Source organism: Plecotus auritus (genome assembly GCF_963455305.1).
Source record: "Plecotus auritus genome assembly, chromosome: 3".
Classification (NCBI taxonomy): domain Eukaryota; kingdom Metazoa; phylum Chordata; class Mammalia; order Chiroptera; family Vespertilionidae; genus Plecotus; species Plecotus auritus.
In genome coordinates, this window is record NC_137772.1 from 147,864,672 (window position 1) to 147,884,892 (window position 20,221).

Genomic DNA, 20,221 nt, shown 5'->3' on the forward strand with positions numbered 1-20,221 from the left:
AGTTGTTTAGCGCCTGTGTCCCAGTTAGAGAATATAAACTTCTCAAAGGACAGTCAGACACCTATGTGTGTGCTCAATAATATTTGATGAATAAATTGAATGCAATCCTTCAGGTACCATTGAATTTCATCTTTTACTGGAGAGAAACAGTTTTGCCCTCTCAGAGCAAGAGCACCATTCAGCCCTGGCTGAGTAGCTCAGTTGGTTAGAGCAGTGGTTGGCAAACTGCGGTTCGCAAGCCAATGTGGCTCGCGAGCCGTGGTTTGCCGCTCTGTTGACTAATGAGTTTGCCGACCACTGGGTTAGAGTATCATCCAATATGCCCAGGTAGGGAATTTGATCCCTGGTCAGGACATATACAAGAATTAACCAATCCTATATAATAAAAGGCTAATATGCAAATCGACTGAACAGCAGAACAATGGGTTGCTATTAAGCACACTGATCACCAGGGGACAGACGCTAAATGCAGGAGCTGCCCCCTAGTGGTCAGTGCACTCCTACACGGGGAGCACCGCTCAGCCAGAAGCCGGACTCAGGGTTGGTGAGCGCAGCATTGGTGGTGGGACACTCTCCTGCCTCCGTAGCAGTGCTAAGGATGTCCAACTGACAACTTAGGCATGCTCCCCAAGGCTAAGCCATCAGTGGGACATCCCCTGAGGGTTCCTGGACTGCGAAAGGGTGCAGACTGGGCTGAGAGGACCCCTCCCCCCCAGTGCAAGAATTTCGTGCACTGGGCCTCTAGTGAATGTATTAATAATTGGAATAACAAATTGATGTTTCTCTCTCGCTCACTCCCTCTTTCTCTAAAAAAATAAAGGTATTTCTTTAAAAAAAAAAAAACAGTCTATCTTGCATTATCTGTGTGTATATATATTTTTCAACCTCACTAAACTGAAGGGATTGTGGTTTACTCATATTTTTATCTCATTTAGTCCAGAATGAAAACTCAATGAATGTATATTGAATTGAGCTAAATTCAATGTGACTAAAGATCACCAAACAATTAAAGCCTTTGCCAATCACTGAAACAGATTAACTTCAATATGGCACAATAAAATAAATGAGAATAATGAGAACTTCAAATGATCTTCAGTTTGAGCATCTAGAAATCTAGAAGAGAAATTCTTGACCCAGAGAAACCCTGTAATAACTAGAATATGTCCTTATTTGGAACCACAACTTGTTAGATTTAATGCTCTCTATATTGTTTTCTTTTCTTTCTACTACACTGGCTGAGTCCGTTTTGAGTTCCTTTGTGAGTCCTCCCACAAAGATCTCCAACCAGGCCACAGTGAGTTTCAGAGTAATTTAAAATATTGAGGTGATACAAATGCTCTTATAAGATTCCTTCAGGCTTTTATTTTATTTTATTTTTTTAAATATGTTCCTATTGTTTCAGAGAGAGGAAGGTAGGAGGAGAGAGTTAGAAACATCAATTATAAGAGAGAATTATCCATCGGCAGCCTCCTGCACACACCTTCCTGTGGCTTTTAAGGAGCTAAAATGACTTTCTTTCTGTTTTTTTTTTTGTTTGTTTTGCTTTTGGTTAGGTTCCTTTCATGTTGAAAATTTTATATTAGATTAAAACTTGCTTTTGTTTTACAGCCAAGCATTCAGTTGGACTCTATGTGATTGGCACATAATGTAAAACTGCAAAAAGTGGAGGGTCAGGATTTTGTTCAGCAGATGACTTGAACAAGCTGAGTCTTCAGTATAACAAATATTTATTTTTCTAATGACTTAAGCTGTTTTCCAAAAGAATGCTAAGGCTTTGATTCTACCATGACACAAATAACTTTATGTGTATGTCTTTATTTATTTATTTATTTATGTACTCAACAGACATTTATGAGTGCCAACTACACACAAAGCACACAATGATAGACTAAAATGTCATAAAATATGGTCTCTCTCTTCAGCAAGATTATATTCCCCTACCAACTGTTTTCTTATTTACAGCAAGTGAGTTTATATGGAACATCTTAATTTTCCTTTTTTAAGATTATTAACCATTTATGTTTTTAAAACTCTGATGCTATAGAGAACTAATATTAAGCAAAATGCCACTGTCCTCTTGGATGTGAGTGATTGTGAACATCCTTCCCCCACTAAAATTCTATGACTCAATGAGTGTTGAACCCTCTAATAGAGATGAATAGGAAGATGATATTGCAAGCCATTATAAAATTTGTATAAAGAAACAGTATTGTTTGGCAATACCAGGCAGAAGTGGAATTTGTTATCTGACATCTTCATAAATATTGATGCTTTTAACTTTGTTTTGTGAAGACACCTTTCATGGTAAGCAGATTTAAAAATCCTGAGTGTCTTCAGTACTAAAAATCAAAGAGTTCAATACTCAGGATAAATTGCTTGTTGTTCACACTGTCTACACCAATTCCTGAACTTGTATTTATAACAAAGAATTACACTCCCCTAAATCAAAAATCAATCCCATACTGTATAAAAGTTATACCTAAACTTAAAAAATAGTTCACTTAAACTATACTTTTATAAAATTCTATTAAACCAACTGATATTCAGTCAAATCTCTATTAATATTAATAGCTTAAGCAATTGTACATTGCTGATATAAGTGAAGAGTTTGGAAAAAATTGGGGCAAAGTCCTTGACCTTAAATATAATTCATACTAGAGGCCTGGTGCACGAATTCATGCACAGGTAAGGTCCAGCCAGCCCACCCTGATTGGGAGGGGAGGGGCCGATCAGGGCTGGCCAGGGGAAGGGGCTGCAGGCGGTTGGCCAGCCAGCCCCACCCCCTAGTCGAACTCCCAGTCGAGGGGACAATTTGTATATTAGCCTTTTATTATGTAGGATTTTTCTGTTTTTAAACACATTTCTTTAAACTATAAAGTACCTAAGTCTAAACTTCAAGGTATAGTCTGCAAGCATTGTCAGCTAGTAAACAAATATTTTCTGTGCAAAAGAAGTCTGCCACTATATACTTATCTCTAAGAGAGTGAATACCTTCGGTAAACCTGTTGTTCCAGATGTGTAAAGAATATATAGTGGATGTTCCGAAAGAACAGGAACACAATCGTGTGACTGTGCTTTTGCCATCTCTTCATCCCAATCAAGGTCACGACCTGGAGCCAAAGGAACTGTCTCCTAGGGAGCAAAAATTTGGGAATAGGCATTGAACAACGATTAAAATCAGAGAACAATGTTAGTCTGAGCATCTGACTTACAATCTAGGCTGTCTATATAGCACTAAATATCATATTTATAAATATCTCAGATAAATGTTCATAAAAAGTCCAACAGTTGACATTGGCTTCGAATCTGGGGCTAACCTGAAGAAACGCAATGTGATACAGTCATGTTTTCATCAACAAAGCTTAACTAACAGTTTCATGTTTTCATAAATGTGTTTTCATTATTAACTTTATAAACTAATTTCTATTTTTTGTAACCAATTTCTTTTCCTTTGGAACTATCATCTTTACAATCAAATGTCAACTAACCCATTAAGATTTATTTTTATACAAGGGTCATTTAGGAATAATATTGTGGCTGTCTTTCAAAATGGGAGAATATTAAATCATTTTCAAGGGTAGGGGAAAAATCTACTTTTGCTTTTTCAAGAAGAAAAATCAGTTTTGAAAATTAATGAGGGTATGTGACATATCTAAAATGCTATCCAAATTTTGCTCCATCATGTCATTGATTCACATGGTAGAAATGTTTGAGTTTTTCTTTTTGTTCTTACAACCAAGCTCTGTGTTGTAAACTTTATGATAACAGAGTCATGAGTTAGACACATATACCTTAAAAGAAGGTAGGCAGACCCCTTTACAACTTGTGCTAGTGAAATAGGCCAGATTCGTAAAGAGAAAGGAAGTGGCTTATGGAAAAATTATCCTCATGGAGAGTTACATCTATCTAAGTAGAGTTAAGACCCAGTACATGTCGAGTTATTTTCTGAAATGATAACTGAACTCAAGATTAGGAAGCTTACAGTTGGTAAACTTGTTAGTATAGGCACAAGGCAAGGCTACCAATTCCTTGGTGAAAGTTAGTAAGATCTACCTAGAACATAGGTGATCATCATTCATCAAAGTGAGGCTAAAACCAGAGACTATGGGAGATTTAGAAGAGCCAGGCCGTTTTTGTTTTGGGGGCTCCTTAGTGTGTTGATCAGGGTTGTTAAATTGGTCCTATTTTTAAATGCAAACATTTACAAATTAACACTTCAATATAACATCACAATTGCAATGCCTATATGAATAAACACACTGATAAATAACAATTTGAATTGGCTTTCATGAAGGTGAAGTTTTAGGCATCTCCAGCCTCACTTTGAAAACCCCCAGTATGCCACTTAGATAAGTGAAAATAGTTAACAGTGACCAAATTATATATGTTTTCATTTGTTTTTATTCATCAGACAGACATAACTAATTTCAAATTATCAAGCCTTTGACATCATATTACAGAACTTTAAAAAAAATCATAATGCACAATTAAAAATGCCAACTGAGTCATCACAAAAATAATTACAAATCAAGTGAAATGAGGACTTGAATGCCTGGTTATTTTTCAGGCTCAGAAACACAGGCATGTGTGTAAAACAGATGTGATAAAAAGAAGAGAGGAAAAATTCAACACTAGTTTTGACATATATACATTTACTTCTAAACACAAGTCCTTCTTAGTTGTTAACATTCTTAAAAGGCAATAATTGGGGCAACAGTAGAACTGACTGATAGGATATTCTTTTGATTGGCTTGCCTGAGGCTTAGGAGGGTCAGCCAGATTTTTATCTCCTCTGGCAAAAAAGCAAATCTGGTTAATGAAAGATTCCACTAAGCTTCAATTTGTGTCTCTCTAAAGTCAAAGTAAAGTCAGTCCACTGGGCTTATTTACTGCCTGCACAGCAGTTCTAATATGAAGAACAAGACACATCCAAAGCCTTCATCTAAAATAAAGATATGTCAAAATAGAAGGAAGGGTCTTTAAAAAAAGGGAGAGGAAGAGAAAGGGAGACAGTTATGTATGGGAGGAGTGGAGGAAGAATGTATCTCTACTCATTAAGAGGAAAGAGAAGAGATTTGCGCTAGAAAAATCTTACTAGGAAACATTCATATCCATTGCTGGTGTGTTATAAAGTAAAAGAAATATGTTGGTTAAAAGTTATTTAACTGAAATTCAAATCTTGACTCCACCACCTTACTAGGTATGACTTTGGGCTATGATTTCTCCATGACTCACTTTCTTCATCTGCAAAATGAGACTAGTAATAGCATCTATTTTATGGGTTTGTGAGAATTAAATAAGAAGTATTTGAAAGTACTCAGCATCAGATCTGGCCTAAGTTCTTTACAAATTCTACATGAATTCATCCATGTGTGAATAGCACACACATACCTACATAAATGCTTGTGTGTGTATGTGTGTGTTCCCTCTCTAACCTTCTCTCACCCAAAGACTTCTTTATTGCTGATATTGCATTCCCTGATTTAAGAGCAACAAACCTTTTTTAAAAATATGCTTGAGGTCATCTGAAAGAAACTTAAAATTCTTCTTTGACACAGTACGAATATTAAAATCATTGAGTACAGCAGTTCATGAGCCACAGACAACTAAAACTTTACACAGGAATTTAATGTGGTGAAGAGAATTGCTAGGTGGTAATCAAAATGACAATTTTTACTGCTCTCTGTTCTTATATCTTATCATTTAAGCATTTTTTGCAAATAAGCTCTCAAGAGTTCCACAAAATTATACATGATCATTTCCACTATAGTAATTTTTCTTATGCAAAAAAAATTAATCTGCTAGAAACTCAAGTTGGTCCTACTATAAATACCTGAATATGTGCTTGAATGCAAAAAGAAGGTCCAATTTACTAGGAAAAGCAATTGTAATATATATTCATTGATGTATTATACTGCTTTTTTTTCCTTCAAGGATCACAGAGTAAGGTATCTGTTTAGAATATTCAAATATTGGTTTCCTAAATATAATTTTTACTTCTGGACTAAATACCTTTCTAAATTTTTAAAAAATAACTTACATACACAATAATCATACCTTTCCACAAGGCAGGATAGCTTAGGAAGTAGGCAGGCAGTCAGAGTGCATGCGTTCAGGTCATGACCCTGACACTAGCTGGGTAAGTTTCTTTCTCTTCATCCAATTCCTTTTCTTTAAAATAAGAATAATGCTATCACCTAGGTCACAGTTACCCAGAGGATTTTTTTAAATGATTCACTAGTAGAGTGTCTTAAAAATCATATGGTAGGCAGTCAGTAAGTGTTACTAGCACTATTATTATGGCAATAATTTATATTAATAAATGATATCCCAATAGACTATACAGATAATCAACTCATTAATAAGATAGCTATTTCTGTGTTTCCATCTTTTTATTTTAAGCTAGTTTGTTTTTTATAAAGAGAGAAAGTATCAGTCATATCTAATATCTGGGTTTTTTTTTTTGCCAAAAATAGAAAGCATATTCAGGAAGTACATTTAATAGTTCATAAATTAAGGGTTTGTGTTAAATGGTCAAAACAAGAATCATTCTTAACACATCACTATAAGCAAGAACCAAATTCAATGTTCAAATTACCATATTTGGACGATTATAAATGAGAACTTTATCTGGTTTGTGTTGTCCAATTCTCAGCGCTTCTTCTAGAAGTGGTATGTATTCTACCTTCCTTCCAGGTTCAATGCCAAAGGATGCTGTAACCACCACCTTGGGCTACAATTAAAAATAAAATAAAAAATGAGAAAGCTTAACAACCCTATTTAAGGTGATCACAGTATTTCAGGTGCAGACAAGCAGTTTAACATTTTTAAAGAAATGCTTGAATAATTTTGTTCTCTATTGACTAAATAAATGACCTAAAAACCAATAAGCCCTTTTTAAATGTTATAAGCCTAACCACTTTCACATAAATCTCACTTACCTGTTCAAAATTACACATCAATATGCTTTCAGCTACTAAGTATGAGCTGCAAAAATGCTTTCCAAAGAAATCATTAGGCCAGTGGATTTGCCGTGAACCAGTAAAATGAACCAGTAGGGCCCCCTCACTTGCATAGGCCCCATAACAATCGGCTGTTGCTGAAGTTGAAGCATTTTCTTAGGTGGAGGGGGCGGGGGGGGGGGGCAGCCCAGTTGAAGTATTTTTAACTGGTTTTGTTTTGTTTTGTTTTTATGTAAGCATCTCGGCTTAAATGCCTAGAGACAGAAGGAAGGAACCCAAATCTCTGATAATTCTTTTATGATTCTTTTTTCATTCTAAATACATATTCATTTTCTATAAATATTTGTAATTTTGTCATATTTTTTTTTCTTAAAAGAGCCCCCAAATGATTTAGGCTTCAAAACCCACAAAGCCTGAACCTGCCTCTGTCATTAAGACACACTCAACACTTTTCTTTACCTGACAACTAGTTATTGAAGATGTACATAGATGGAGCTAAAAGGCATTCCTGGAAGAGGCCGAAGAAGTTAGGTTAATCTCCCTCCCTCAGTACACCCTGGGCAAGCCTCAGATGTCCAACGATGTCAGTGTTCCTTCATCCCCACCACTGCACAGGAAGCTCTCCCTGGCCAAATGTGGGTCCCTTTCGCCTCTGCTATCTCTGGCACAATGCTTGCCATACCATAAGCTCTGAATAAATATTTGTGGAGCTGAACCAAAATTCTCCTTAATTTGGAAAAACAAACACGTCATTATTCTTTTACATACACTATTTCTTCACCAAGAAATCCAAAGCAAATAGATAATAAATTATTCAGGAGACAGATAATCAATCGGAGATAGTGCATCTATTCCTGAATTCTAATTTCTGGTTACAACACATTTCATCTAGAGAAGGTTTATATTATGCCAAATATATGCATATACAGTACTTTCTGCTTTTTGAATATCATTTAATATTCACAGAGCTGAGGCTCCGTGCAGTTACATAGTTTGCCCCAGGTTGTAAGTGGTGAAATGAGAGAGAGGCCCATTCTGTCTGATTACAGAAATATTCTCTTTTGCCTAGATCAAGCTGCCTTTTAAAAGGAAAAGAAAAAGTAAGTCTTATTTCCTTTTATCATATTTTAAAGGTCAGACATTTAAATATAATTCATCACATTTTAATATCTTTAATACTTACAAAAATAACTCTAGATAACATTCCCTAAGATTAGAATTTTGAATAAATAAAAATTACATATCAAATTAAAAACATCTAGAATATGTCAAAACTTGAATAATTTAATAAAGTCAAAATTAGACTCTCCCTCTACAAAAATAATAATCTTTTTTCACATTTCTATTAGTCTTTTATTGGAGGTTTTGAGGCAAGATAGTAAGAAACTATGAAAATTCCTTGGCAAGTGGAATGGGGAAACTGAGACAAATAGCAGAACAACTGGCCAAGCAATTTACAGCCAGATAATAAATTGCAAGGGCAGACTTCCCTCAGTCCTGGTCCCTCTTTAGTGACATTCTTTGAAGGTGAAACTGACCAGAGAATGACTCTGATACACTCACTTTAATGAATCAGCATATTAAAGGGCACACCTGGAAAGTTGATGAGTAGTCTATTGAGATCCTCACTTGAGAGCTCCCCTAAAATTCCAGTCTTTAGAAAGTAGATTAAACAAAATTTAAAACAAAGGACCCAGTGGGCACTTGCTCTCTTGAACATGGCTGCACCTTCTTTCTTCAGGCATGTATCTTTGCTTTTTTTCTCCTAAGCGCTAAGGGTCCCCGTGAGACTTGCAAGCAGGGAAGTAGTGGGTAGTGGCAGCTTGTCCCGGGCTAATCCCCTGAACCTATCTCCAAGGAACCTCCTTTTTGCCTCTGCTACTTGTTTCCTGAGGCCACACAGCCCAGCTGGCTCACTTCTTCTGCCTTTGTGACTTTCTTTCTAAAAGGCCAACGCATCTCTCTGAGCAACCGCTCTAATCTTCTCTTCCAGAATACTTTTGCTTTGCATGCTAAATAAACTTCCTCCTGCACTAGAGCTCTTGGTTCTGAATTCTTTCTTTGCCAAACTCAAGAACTGAGAGCTAATAGTTTTATTTGGTCTTGACTGACTTATTACAATATATTCTTTCCATCTTCTGTTTAAAATATAACTTTTTCTTCAGCCTATTTATTTGAAAATCATGACATCAAAATCATCTCTGATTTCAACTATTACTTGTATCAAAATACCTCAGATATACATCTCTATCTCCATCTTCTTGTGTGTGTTTTTTTTTTAATATATTTTATTGATATTTTACAGAGAGGAAGGGAGAGGGATAGAGAGTTTGAAACATCGATGAGAGAGAAACATCGATCAGCTGCCTCCTGCACACCTCCTACTGGGGATGTGCCCGCAACCAAGGTACATGCCCTTGACTGGAATCGAACCTGCGACCTTTCAGTCCGCAGGCTGACGCTCTATCCACTGAGCCAAACCGGTTTTGGCATCCATCTTCTTGCTTTTAATTTGACATGATTAAAAGTCTTGGCCATAAAATAATGCACTTATTGCATAAACTTCTTAAAATGGTGTGTGTGTGTGTGTGTGTTAGATAACAACTCCTCCACTGGTACAGCATATGTTCTTTAAATACTTATTTTTTATATATCTCAGCTTCCTCACATCATATGAAATTTTACAAGAAGGAAAGAATATATCTCATACCTTTATCCAAATGGTGTTTAGACTTCTGCAGGTAAAAAACTGGAGTTTATACCTTCCTCAGAGAAGTCCCCACTGCCCACTGATTTGCAGGTCAATGATTGCCTGATATTTCCCTCTAGATTTCCCTTCAGAAGAACTAACTCAACATGTTTTAAAAAGAGAGAGAGAAAGAGAAATCCATCCAGTTAATCCACAAACCAGCTTCTAGTTCTAATAAATGATCTATTCCAAATGAAGTCAGACATGCAAAATTTCACTTTATGCCTAGCACTCAGGGGACCTTCAATATACAGGGTGTCCCAAAAGTGTATACATATTTTGAATAATTATAAAGGCAGTAGTTATTAAAAGACATTTAATTTTCAAAATGTAATAGAATCTACAGACATTGTGTGTATACATTAGTTTCCTTCCTTGTTAAGAATGTCTCATCTTGGGCTTATAAAATGCTAAGGTAAATCATCTTTTACTCTTTATTTTAAAAAATAGTTTATTGGTTTTTAGAGAGAGAGAGGAAGGGAGATGGAGTGAGTGAAACATCTATATGAGAGTGAAACAACAATCTGCTGTCTCCCACACACCCCACACTGGAGATTGAGCACAAAACCTAGGCACGCACCCTTGACCAGGAATGGAACTGACAACCTCCTGGTGCATGGGACAATGCCCAAGCGATGGAGCCACATGAGCCAGGACAATCATCTCTTATTCGTATAACAAACAACCTTCCTTTCTACATCTCCCCACTGCTATTACTCTCCTGTACATCACCCATTGCTTCACAAAAAGACCACCTTCCAAAGGTTCTTATTCCAGCCTCTCACCTCTGTCCCACTCATCATATGGAAAGACTTGCCTCCTCTTAACATTGCTTAAAACAGGACATGTGTCTGCTCAAACCCTTTGACTAGACAAGGTCTACAGGATCCAGTTCAGACAGAAGCTGCCTTTGCAAGATCACCTTCTGTCCCTCTGCAGTCACATTGGTCTATTCAGTAGCCTCCAAATGAAGTTTACCCTTTCTCACCTCTAATGCTAGATTTATATTGTTTTTCTCTCCTTTTGTATCCCATGAGGTTATTCTCTTCAACTAGCTGAATTTTAGCCAAGATCTAAGTACAATCTCACTTCCTTTGACCACCCAACTAAAAGAAATCTCACTTCTTTGACCATCCAACTAAAAGAAACTAGGGGTCTGCAAACTATGGTTGAGAGCCACACCTTGCCAACTGCTATGAGTTTTTTACATAGCATCTAAGACTGCTTTTGTGCTATGACAGAACTCAGTAGTTGCAACAGAAACCATGTAACCCACATGCTTAAAATGTTTACTATCTGTAACATACAAAAATATTTTCTGATCAATGCTCTAAATTAATAAAATAATAATAGCTAACTTTATTTTATGAGTCCTCTATGTCAGGCACCCTTATCAAGTTTATTTAGCATCCAATTTAAACTTGCAACTCTACTCCTCACTGACACCCTCTCTTATTCTCTGTGCTACCCCATCATTTCTGGAAGCATGTAGAGTATAAAACTAGTTATGTGTCCCCACCATTTGATAAGAATCATTTACTATCCTGTTCCAAGGATAGTACCAAGCACATAGTGGGAGCTTAATAAATATATGTAGAATAAATAAATTAGTTATTTTACTTGTCTTATACACTCAAATATATGTCAGACGAACTTATATTTTATATTCCTCACTGCACCTAGCAAGATGCCTTTCATGTACTACTGATGCAAAAATAAATTTTTGATTAACAGATATATGCCAAAGAAAAAGTAAACTTTAAGTATCCTGTATTAAAGGAGGATCTAATAAGTACAGATCACTCTTGGATGATTCATCCACAGATATGGTTGTACTATACATACTACTGCTTGATTTCTCCAAATAAAGCTCTTACCTTTGCATGATCAATGCGGGTACTTAGTTCTTTGGATGCAAATCCCCCAAATATAAGACTGTGGATGGCTCCTATCCGGGCGCATGCCAGCATGGTATAGATTGCCTGAGGGATCATAGGCATGTAGATAACCACAGTGTCACCTTTCTGGACACCATGCTTGACCAAAACACCAGCCAGCTTAGAGACCTGTAACAAAATCATTAGATCAGCAAAGTGTTTTCTGTGTTCTTTCACTAAAAAGTTAAGTAGGTAACACAAGAAGGTGACCGCCCTCTTGGTAGTGAATTAAAGAAGCCTGAGACCCATATTTGATGATGGTGATGATGATGATGATGGTTTAGATAGTGACAATAATAACAGATATTATAACAACTGACTACAAGTCAGATTACTATTTTTAGACCATATGAACTTCATGGCCTAAATGGCTTAATTATTCATATAACAACATGATTTCTGAGCAGCTATTACATGTCATATGTTGTATGCAGAATTGGGAATACAACATTGGAAAGCAGAGACAGACTTGTTCCCATGGAGCTTTTATTCTAAAGGTAAATCAGTCACATGAATAGAAAATTAAAATGATTATAGATTTAGATAAATGTTGGGTTAACTATTGAAGACAAGTATGTATTATGAAAGAAAACAAATCACTTATACACTTATAAGGTAAAAAGACAAAGTATATTATTATTTCTATTTTAAAGATAAGGTAACTGAGGCTCAGAAATAATAAATAGCTAATCAGAGGTAAGAGAGCTAGAAACTGGTGTAGCCAAGATACCATCACAGTTTTTTTGGCTTCATGCTCTCTGCCTCAAGTCAATTATTTTTCTTCATAGTTTTTATGCTAATTACCTATACAAAGTGACTGCCCTCTATACTGAGACCAAATGTACAAATGTCTTTATTCTTTAACATATGTTTTTGCAATTTCTAGTAATAAAAACAAAATAGATCATAAGTCCATACATGATATAATTTATTGCAAGAAAACTTTCCCTGGGCAATTACCTCCTGTGGGAGGTATGCCCAGACCTAAGTGAATAAGACATTCACCCTTCCTTCATTTTAAAAATATATATTGAGTATCTGTATATGCCAGACACTGTTTTTTGAAACATCAGTAAACAAAATTAGATAAATATTTCTATCCTCGGAGTGCTTATATTTTAGCAAAAGAAATATATTCCTATATAATAAAGAGGTAATATGCAAATTGACCATCAAGCCCTCACAAGATAGCTGCCTACGACCAGGCCAGCAGGGGAGTTAGTGAGGGACGACCAAATGACTGAACAAGCAGGCTGCATGGGACGACCAGGCCAGCAGCGGAGGCAGTTGGGGGAGATCAGGCCGGCGGGGGGGGGGGGGGGGGGGTTGACAGTGAGGGGTGATCAGGCTGGCGGACGGGGGAGAGTTAGGGGCAACCAAGCAGGCAGGCAGGTGAGTGGTTAGGAGCCAGCAGTCCCGGATTGTGAGAGGGATGTCCGAATGCTGGTTTAAGACATCCCCCAGCAGTCAGACATCCCCCTAGGAGTCCCGGATTGGAGAGAGTGCAGGCTGGACTGAGGGGGATTCACCCCCCCCCCCCGTGCACAAATTCCATGCACTGGGCCTCTAGTTTATAATAAACATAAGTAAATTATTTGTTATGTTAAAGGTAATCAGTACTATTGAGTAGGGGGGAGTAGAGCAAAGTAGATGGGATTGGAAGTGCAGGGGGTGTAATTTTCAATGGGACAAACAGAACAGACCTCACTAAGAAAGTGACATTTTAGCCAAGACATGTGGCAGGTTGAGAATAAGTGTGTATCTGTGAGTCTACTATTTCAGGCAGAGAGAATACCAGTACAAAGGTGTCAGGGGGATCAGATGTTATGACAAAAGGGAATAGCAGGGAGACTAGGGGATCTGGAACAGGAAAAAAAATGTAAAAATATGGTTGTAGATCAGGTCAGACAGCTAAAAGAGCCTGCAGGGATCCGGTGGGTGACTGGGAGGAATATGTCTTGCCTTTAAATATGACTGTTCAAGATAATGAACTGAGAAGGCCTGAAAGAAGGAAGTAGGCCACATGGCTTTTTGTGGTTCCTTTCACTTCACTCTGCTGCTCCTACTTTTTGAACAAGTTTTTTTTTTTTTTATGTTTTTATTGATGTCAGAGAGAAAGGGAGAGGGAGAGAGAGATAGAAACATCAATGATGAGAGAGAATCATTGATTGGCTGCTTCCTGCATACCCCCTCTGGGGATTGAGCCCGCAACGTGGGCATATGCCCTGACCGGGAATCGAACCAGTGACCTCTTGGTTCCTGGGTCGATGCTCAACCACTGAGCTACACCTGGCTAGGCTGAACAAGTTTAAAGGATCTGAATCCTGATCATTCTTAATTATTTTTTTTCTTTTGATTCACTTCCTCTGTTCGGATGGGGAAAGATGTGGTCAAGGTTAAGAATGTTGGTGAAAGAAAATAACAACTATCTAAGCATCTTATTCTCCTCTACATTGCAAACTACCTATAATTCAGTGCTACATTTCAAGAACTCAAAGCTGCCCCATAGAAAGTTACAAGAAGGACACATGAAAATAATATAAATTATGCACTTAAATTCTATGTGGAGTTCAGAACCAAGATAAACACGGAAAAGTCATATCCAAACATCTGTGTGCAATCTCTGCAGAAAGTGGCCGTGCTCCGTGATGACGTTACTGCGCTTCCCACTTAAGGTACAGCAGCGGGAGAGACCAACAAGAAGAGCTTGTCCTATTTACAGCTATAATCTCAGCATCTCCATAGTGGCTGTTGGTGAATAAAATATAATATAAAATAATATAAAATATAATATTCAACAAGACTCCATAATTCAGCAACTTTATATTCCAGTTCCACCTCATAATGTTGTTGAAAGATGCCAAAATGTTTTCTGTTCTCTAAACGAAGTAAAATAAATAAATTCAAGACTGCCCTAGCCAGATTGGCTCAGTGAATAGCTCATCTGCCCTGGGACTGAAGGGTCCCAGGTTTGATTCTGGTCAAGGGCATCTACCTAGGTTGCAGGCTCGATCCTGGCCCTGGTCCGGGCAGGGGTGGGAGGCAACCATTCAATGCATCTCTCACATCGATGTTTCTCTCTGTGTGTCTCTCCCTCTCCCTTCGACTCTCTCTAGAAATCAATGGCAAAATAGCCTCAGGTGAGGATTAACAAAATAAACAAGCAAACAAGTAAACAAACAAATCCTATCTAATAAAAGAGTAATATGCAAATTGACCATCACTCCAAGACACAAGATGGCCACCTCCATGTGGTCAAAGATGGCTGCCCTGATGTGGACACAAGATGGTCATCACAAGATGGCCTGCAGGGGAGGGCAGTTGTAGCCAGTTGGGGGAGACCAAGCCAGCAAGGAAGGGCAGTTGGGGGGGACCCAGGCCTGCAGGGGAGGGCAGTTGGGGGGGAACCAGGCATGCAGTGGAGGACAGTTGTGGGGGACCCAGGCCTGCAGAAAAGGGCAGTTGGGGGGGACAAACCTGCAGGGGAGGGCAGTTGGGGGGGAACAGGCCTACAGGGGAGGGCAGTTGTGGGCTATCAGGCCAGCAGGAGAGGGCAGTTGTGGGGGGGGGCAGGCCTGCAGTGGAAGGCAGTTTGGGGGGGGGGGGGAACCAGGCCTGAAGGAGAGGGCAGTTGGGGGGACCAGGACAGCAGGGGGGCAGTTGGGGGGGACCAGACCTGCAGGGGAGGGCAGTTGTGGGGGACCAGGCCTGCAGGGGAGAAGAGTTGGGGGGACCCAGGCCTGCAGGGAAGGGCAGTTGGGGGGGACCAGGCCTGCAGGGGAGGACAGTTGGGGGGGCAGGCCTACAGGGGAGAGCAGTTGCGGGGGACCAGGCCTGAAGGGGAAGGCAGATGGGGGGGGAACCAGGCATGCAGTGGAGGACATTTGCGGTGGGGGACAACCCAGGCCTGCAGGGGAGGGCAGTTATGGGCGATCAGGCCAGCAGGGAGGGCAGTTAGGGGTGACCGGGCCGGCAGAGGAGGGCAGTTGGGGGGGTACCAGGCCTGCAGGGAAGGGCAGTTGTTGGCGATCAGGCCAGCAGGGAGGGCAGTTAGGGGTGACTGGGCCAGCAGAGAAGGGCAGTTGGGGGAGACCAGGCCAGCAGGGGAGGGCAGTTGGAGGGGGCCAGGCCTGCAAGGGAGGGCAGTTAGGGGTGACCGGGCTGGCAAGGGAGGGCAGTTAGGGGCAATCGGGCCAGCAGGGGAGCAGTTAGGGGCAATCAGGCCAGCAGAGGAGCAGTTAGGCATCAATCAAGCTGGCAGGGGAATGGTTAGGGGGTGGATCAGGTGGCAGGCAGAAGCGGTTAGGGGAAATCAGGCAGAGGCAGGCAAGCAGTTGGGACCAGCAGTCCTGGATTGTGAGAGGTATGTCCAACTGCCTGTTTAGGCCTGATCCCTCAAGGGGTTCCAGATTGGGGAGGGTGCAGGCTGGGCTGAGGGACACACACCCCCCGTGCACGAATTTCGTGCACTGGGCCTCTAGTAAATAAATAAATTCAAGACCTTTTTTGAAACAAAGATCTAAAACTGGCCAAATGTTATTCCAAAATACTTGTGAGCCAACATGTTAAAATTCGAGGTTTCGTATACAAATCCAGCTTTCTAGTTCCTCTAGAGAAACTGGAAGGTCTAACAGCCTGGGTTTCTGTTCTTGAATGACAACCATCAATTAACCTGTGATCAGCTGGCTGCTCAGTTAGCCATACAACTCGCCGTTCCCTGGGTCTACTGATCACGGAGCTTGCATTTTTTCCATTCTGAATTTAAAATGTATTTTCTACATCTTGTTTATGTTATGTGCTTACACCATTCTTTTATAACCACAGAATAAGATATATGCCAATAATTGATTTTTCTCCCACCCACTTCTTCCATTTATATTATCTGCTTGGCAACTGTAGGCATGAGTTGTTAACCACTGCCCAGAAGACACTTGTCAAATTAGGCTGCACCAGATCTCTATAACCGCTAGAGGGCGGGCATTTGGCCTAGTTCAGTGGTCGGCAAACTGCGGCTCTGTTGACTGAGTTTGCCGACCACTGGGATAGGGGCTTAATCACAAGGAACAACAACAGCCTGTAATTATTGGAATCAAGAGTCTAGGCCAGTGGTCGGCAAACTCATTAGTCAACAGAGCAACCGCAGCTCGCGAGCCACAGTTTGCCGACCACTGGCCTAGTGTACTAAGTACCTTGCTTCTTGCAGCTACTCCTCAGTATTTTGATATTTTGCTAACCACATCACAGATGTCCTAAAGACAAAAGTTTTATAGAATCAATAGAGAAAAGTTATTTTGTAGTACTTGCTAGGGATAAATGTCACCCCAGTAAAATTATCTATTGAAACTTCTAAATTTAAAACATATATGTATATATATGAGAAAATGTGTTTCTGATGAGACTTCTGGTAAATAGGCTTATGAAAAATAAAACATTAGCTCACAGCAAGAAAAAAATAAATGGAAATCAATTTAATATTAAAATATTTAATGTTTCATTAAAAATATTCCTTATGAATATTAAATCAAGAGTTGGTTAAAATGAGCCCCAGAGCAAAATATTTAATAGTCTTGTCTCAGATGCAAATAAAGTCATTTTGAAGATAAGTGTAGACTACAGTGAAGGATATGAGGGAACATCTAGAAATCCCAGTCACCCAAGAGATGACAATAACTCAAATAAAGTGCTATGAAATTTTAACACAAAGGGCAATTTGATGATTGCTATTTCAGGGTTCACCTTGTTTTTATCGACTTTCAAATTAAAAAATTATCAAGAAAAGAAAAATGGATATTATTTTTATTCAATGGTATCTATATTCTTATCTTACCATAGATGTCTCAGTATAGAGATAATTTTTATTATTTTTCCAAAGGTAAAATATGTTCACGTATATCTTGTATAACGTATTGTTTTTCAACTGAGGAAAAAGTTAAGTCATCTGCAATTTACCCTATCCATATTCACCTTTACACCTTTTTAAATATGTGTTTTAATTTATCAACAACTTAATAGCTTTACGTCAGGCACACACCACTAAATTTGGTTTTTATGCCGACATCAAAGATAATCTTTATCCCATGCAATTATGGCCAGGCTGTGCTCCTCTGCCAGACTGAGGATACCTGAGCTGTAAAAGAAGGCACACAAAACACACGGATATATTCATTTAGATACGACATTGCTCGCTTCTTTCCATTAAGAGTATATGAAGTATCCTGTCACTGATTCAATTTTGTGTATAGTATCTGCTCTGTGTCCTATACGAAGTCAAGTCTGCAGATGCAAAAATAAGGAAGATATGGCCATTAAAGCAAATAAATTCAGAGCCCAGGAAAAAATAGTGTGGCCCAAAAAGGGGCCACATATTCAACCTGACAAGCTCAGGAGAGGCCTGAGTGGCCTTGCAAACTCAGAGACTTAAAGTAACCAGACAGGATGGTCTGAAATTAAAACGTCCTACCTAAAAGCAAGTCAAGTAGGTAATCAAAGTGGGTATTTCCCTATTTTGCCTTCTCCCACCTCCCTAATCTATCCCCAGTGAATTTCATGTAACCCTCCTTAGGCAGCCTCCTTTGATTCTAATATATAAAGTAAGCAGTGAAACTGCCATTCTGGGGAACATTTTCTCAATCCTTTGACATCTTGCTTCATGGCAACTGTTGTCAGTTTGCCTCAAATAAACTCATAAAAATTCTTACAGGTTTGGATGTTTCTTATGTTGACAATAGCATACATAAATAGTAATTATAAAATAAGAAAATGCAACAACAGATATTCATGTAATGTAACATAGTATACACATATATTTGTTTTACCTGCAAAGTAAAACTTTAAATTTTCTATAATAATTAAAGCATAACATGCAAATCCACCGAACGGCCGAACGGCGGAACAACCCTCTGGACGACCTTCCGGACAAAGCGGGGCTGCGAGGCTGCAGGGGCCAAGGCAGCCAGGGCTGCGAAGGCCTACTCTTGCACGAACATCATGCATCGGGCCTCCAGCGGAATTATAAAGTGAAAGCACACTAGTACCAGTAACGAAGAAGATTTCAATAAAGTTTTTATTTATTCACTCTGCAAAATCTTCATTCAAAAGCAGACTGTGGATTAGTATAATTCCATGAGCAAATGCCCATAACACAAATATAAACATTAGTGGAAACCAACCAAACACTGTGTTCTAAAGAGTATATTAGCACTTGCTTCACAAAGAGCAAATGTGTCCATTGAAAGAAAATCATGTTTATATGACAAAGATAGTATTGGTGTCCAAATTATAGCAAACAGGCAACAATCCTGGGCAACCTCAGAACATGTCAAAGAAAACTATACAAAGAGAAAAACAAGAGAAAGCATATTTTCAGGCTTCAATGATGTCACACTGCAAACCTGGTCTAATCACAGGAAGTTGAACTGATTTAAAACCAATAATAATATCTGAGAAAACAGTTTACTAAAATTAGGGATAAATGAGCTGTTCTTCAGAATTATAGAATTTCCCACAGAAAGAGATGATTATCTAAAGTGCTTGCATTTTACTTTAAAATATATTAAGTCAATCCTGTAGACACACACACACACACACACACACACACACACACACACACATCACACACACGTTTTGGTTTTTCAGCTTGGACACACATACAGAAGATAAAAATTTATAGTGAATCTGATACCATTGTAACTACCCCAGTTGCTAATAACAGGAAAGGAGCAAAGGGAAAGCCACATGCGATAGGCATGTCATTTGTGCAGCTTTGCCAGGAAGCTGCAGTTGAACACCCCCAGGTCTGCTCTCCACAGATCGCTGGGGGAAGGCATTGACGGGGAGAACAGATGCACGCCCAGTAAGGTCCGGGTGAAATAGGGAAGGTACTGGTCTGTCAGTCACATGTGGAAACAGGCCATTGGCCGGAGCAGGCGTGGCCACTGCAAGCGTGGGAAGATTTGGAAGATTTAATCGCCTCAACAAAGAAGTTTGCTGCTTTGTTTTTAGGACTCTTAGGACTCTTGTTGCAGGGGGCATGCTCTCGTGGCTCCCCTGCTCTCGCCCACAGGGTCCACAGCCATGTGGATCCCACACACAATGGACTAATGGACTGCACCAGCCTGATGCTGAACTGGGCCAGCTCCAACATGGAAAGGAAACTCTGGACATCGGCTTTGCTTTTAGCTCTGCTGGAGCCCCAGTTATACTTCTTCCAGGACTGGATGAAGGGAAATGGGACTTTGGAGACGCAGCAATATAATTCCACACAAATAAAAATCACTCATCCTTCCGTGCAAGTCTCAGAAAATTCTTATTATCACTATCGACAACACAGAGAAAAATATATTTTATATTTAAAAATGGAGTTCTATGGCCGAAACCGGTTTGGCTCAGTGGATAGAGCGTCGGCCTGTGGACTGAAGGGTCCCGGGTTCGATTCCGGTCAAGGGCATGTACCTTGGTTGCGGGCACATCCCCAGTGGGGGGTGTGCAGGAGGCAGCTGATCGATGTTTCTCTCTCATCGATGTTTCTAGCTCTCTATCCCTCTCCCTTCCTCTCTGTAAAAAATCAATAAAAT

General features: G+C 39.4%; 1 protein-coding gene across 1 annotated transcript in view; it reads right to left on the reverse strand.

The window, feature by feature from the left end:
* ACSS3 (acyl-CoA synthetase short chain family member 3) overlaps positions 1–20,221 on the reverse strand; it is a 195,958-nt gene that overhangs the window by 107,012 nt on the left and 68,725 nt on the right. The window contains exons 3-5 of the mRNA XM_080661591.1: positions 11,589–11,777; positions 6,599–6,733; positions 2,992–3,132 (exon numbers count right to left, since the gene is read on the reverse strand). Coding sequence (XP_080517717.1) covers positions 2,992–3,132; positions 6,599–6,733; positions 11,589–11,777 — 465 coding nt within the window. The remainder of the gene's footprint in view (positions 1–2,991; positions 3,133–6,598; positions 6,734–11,588; positions 11,778–20,221) is intronic.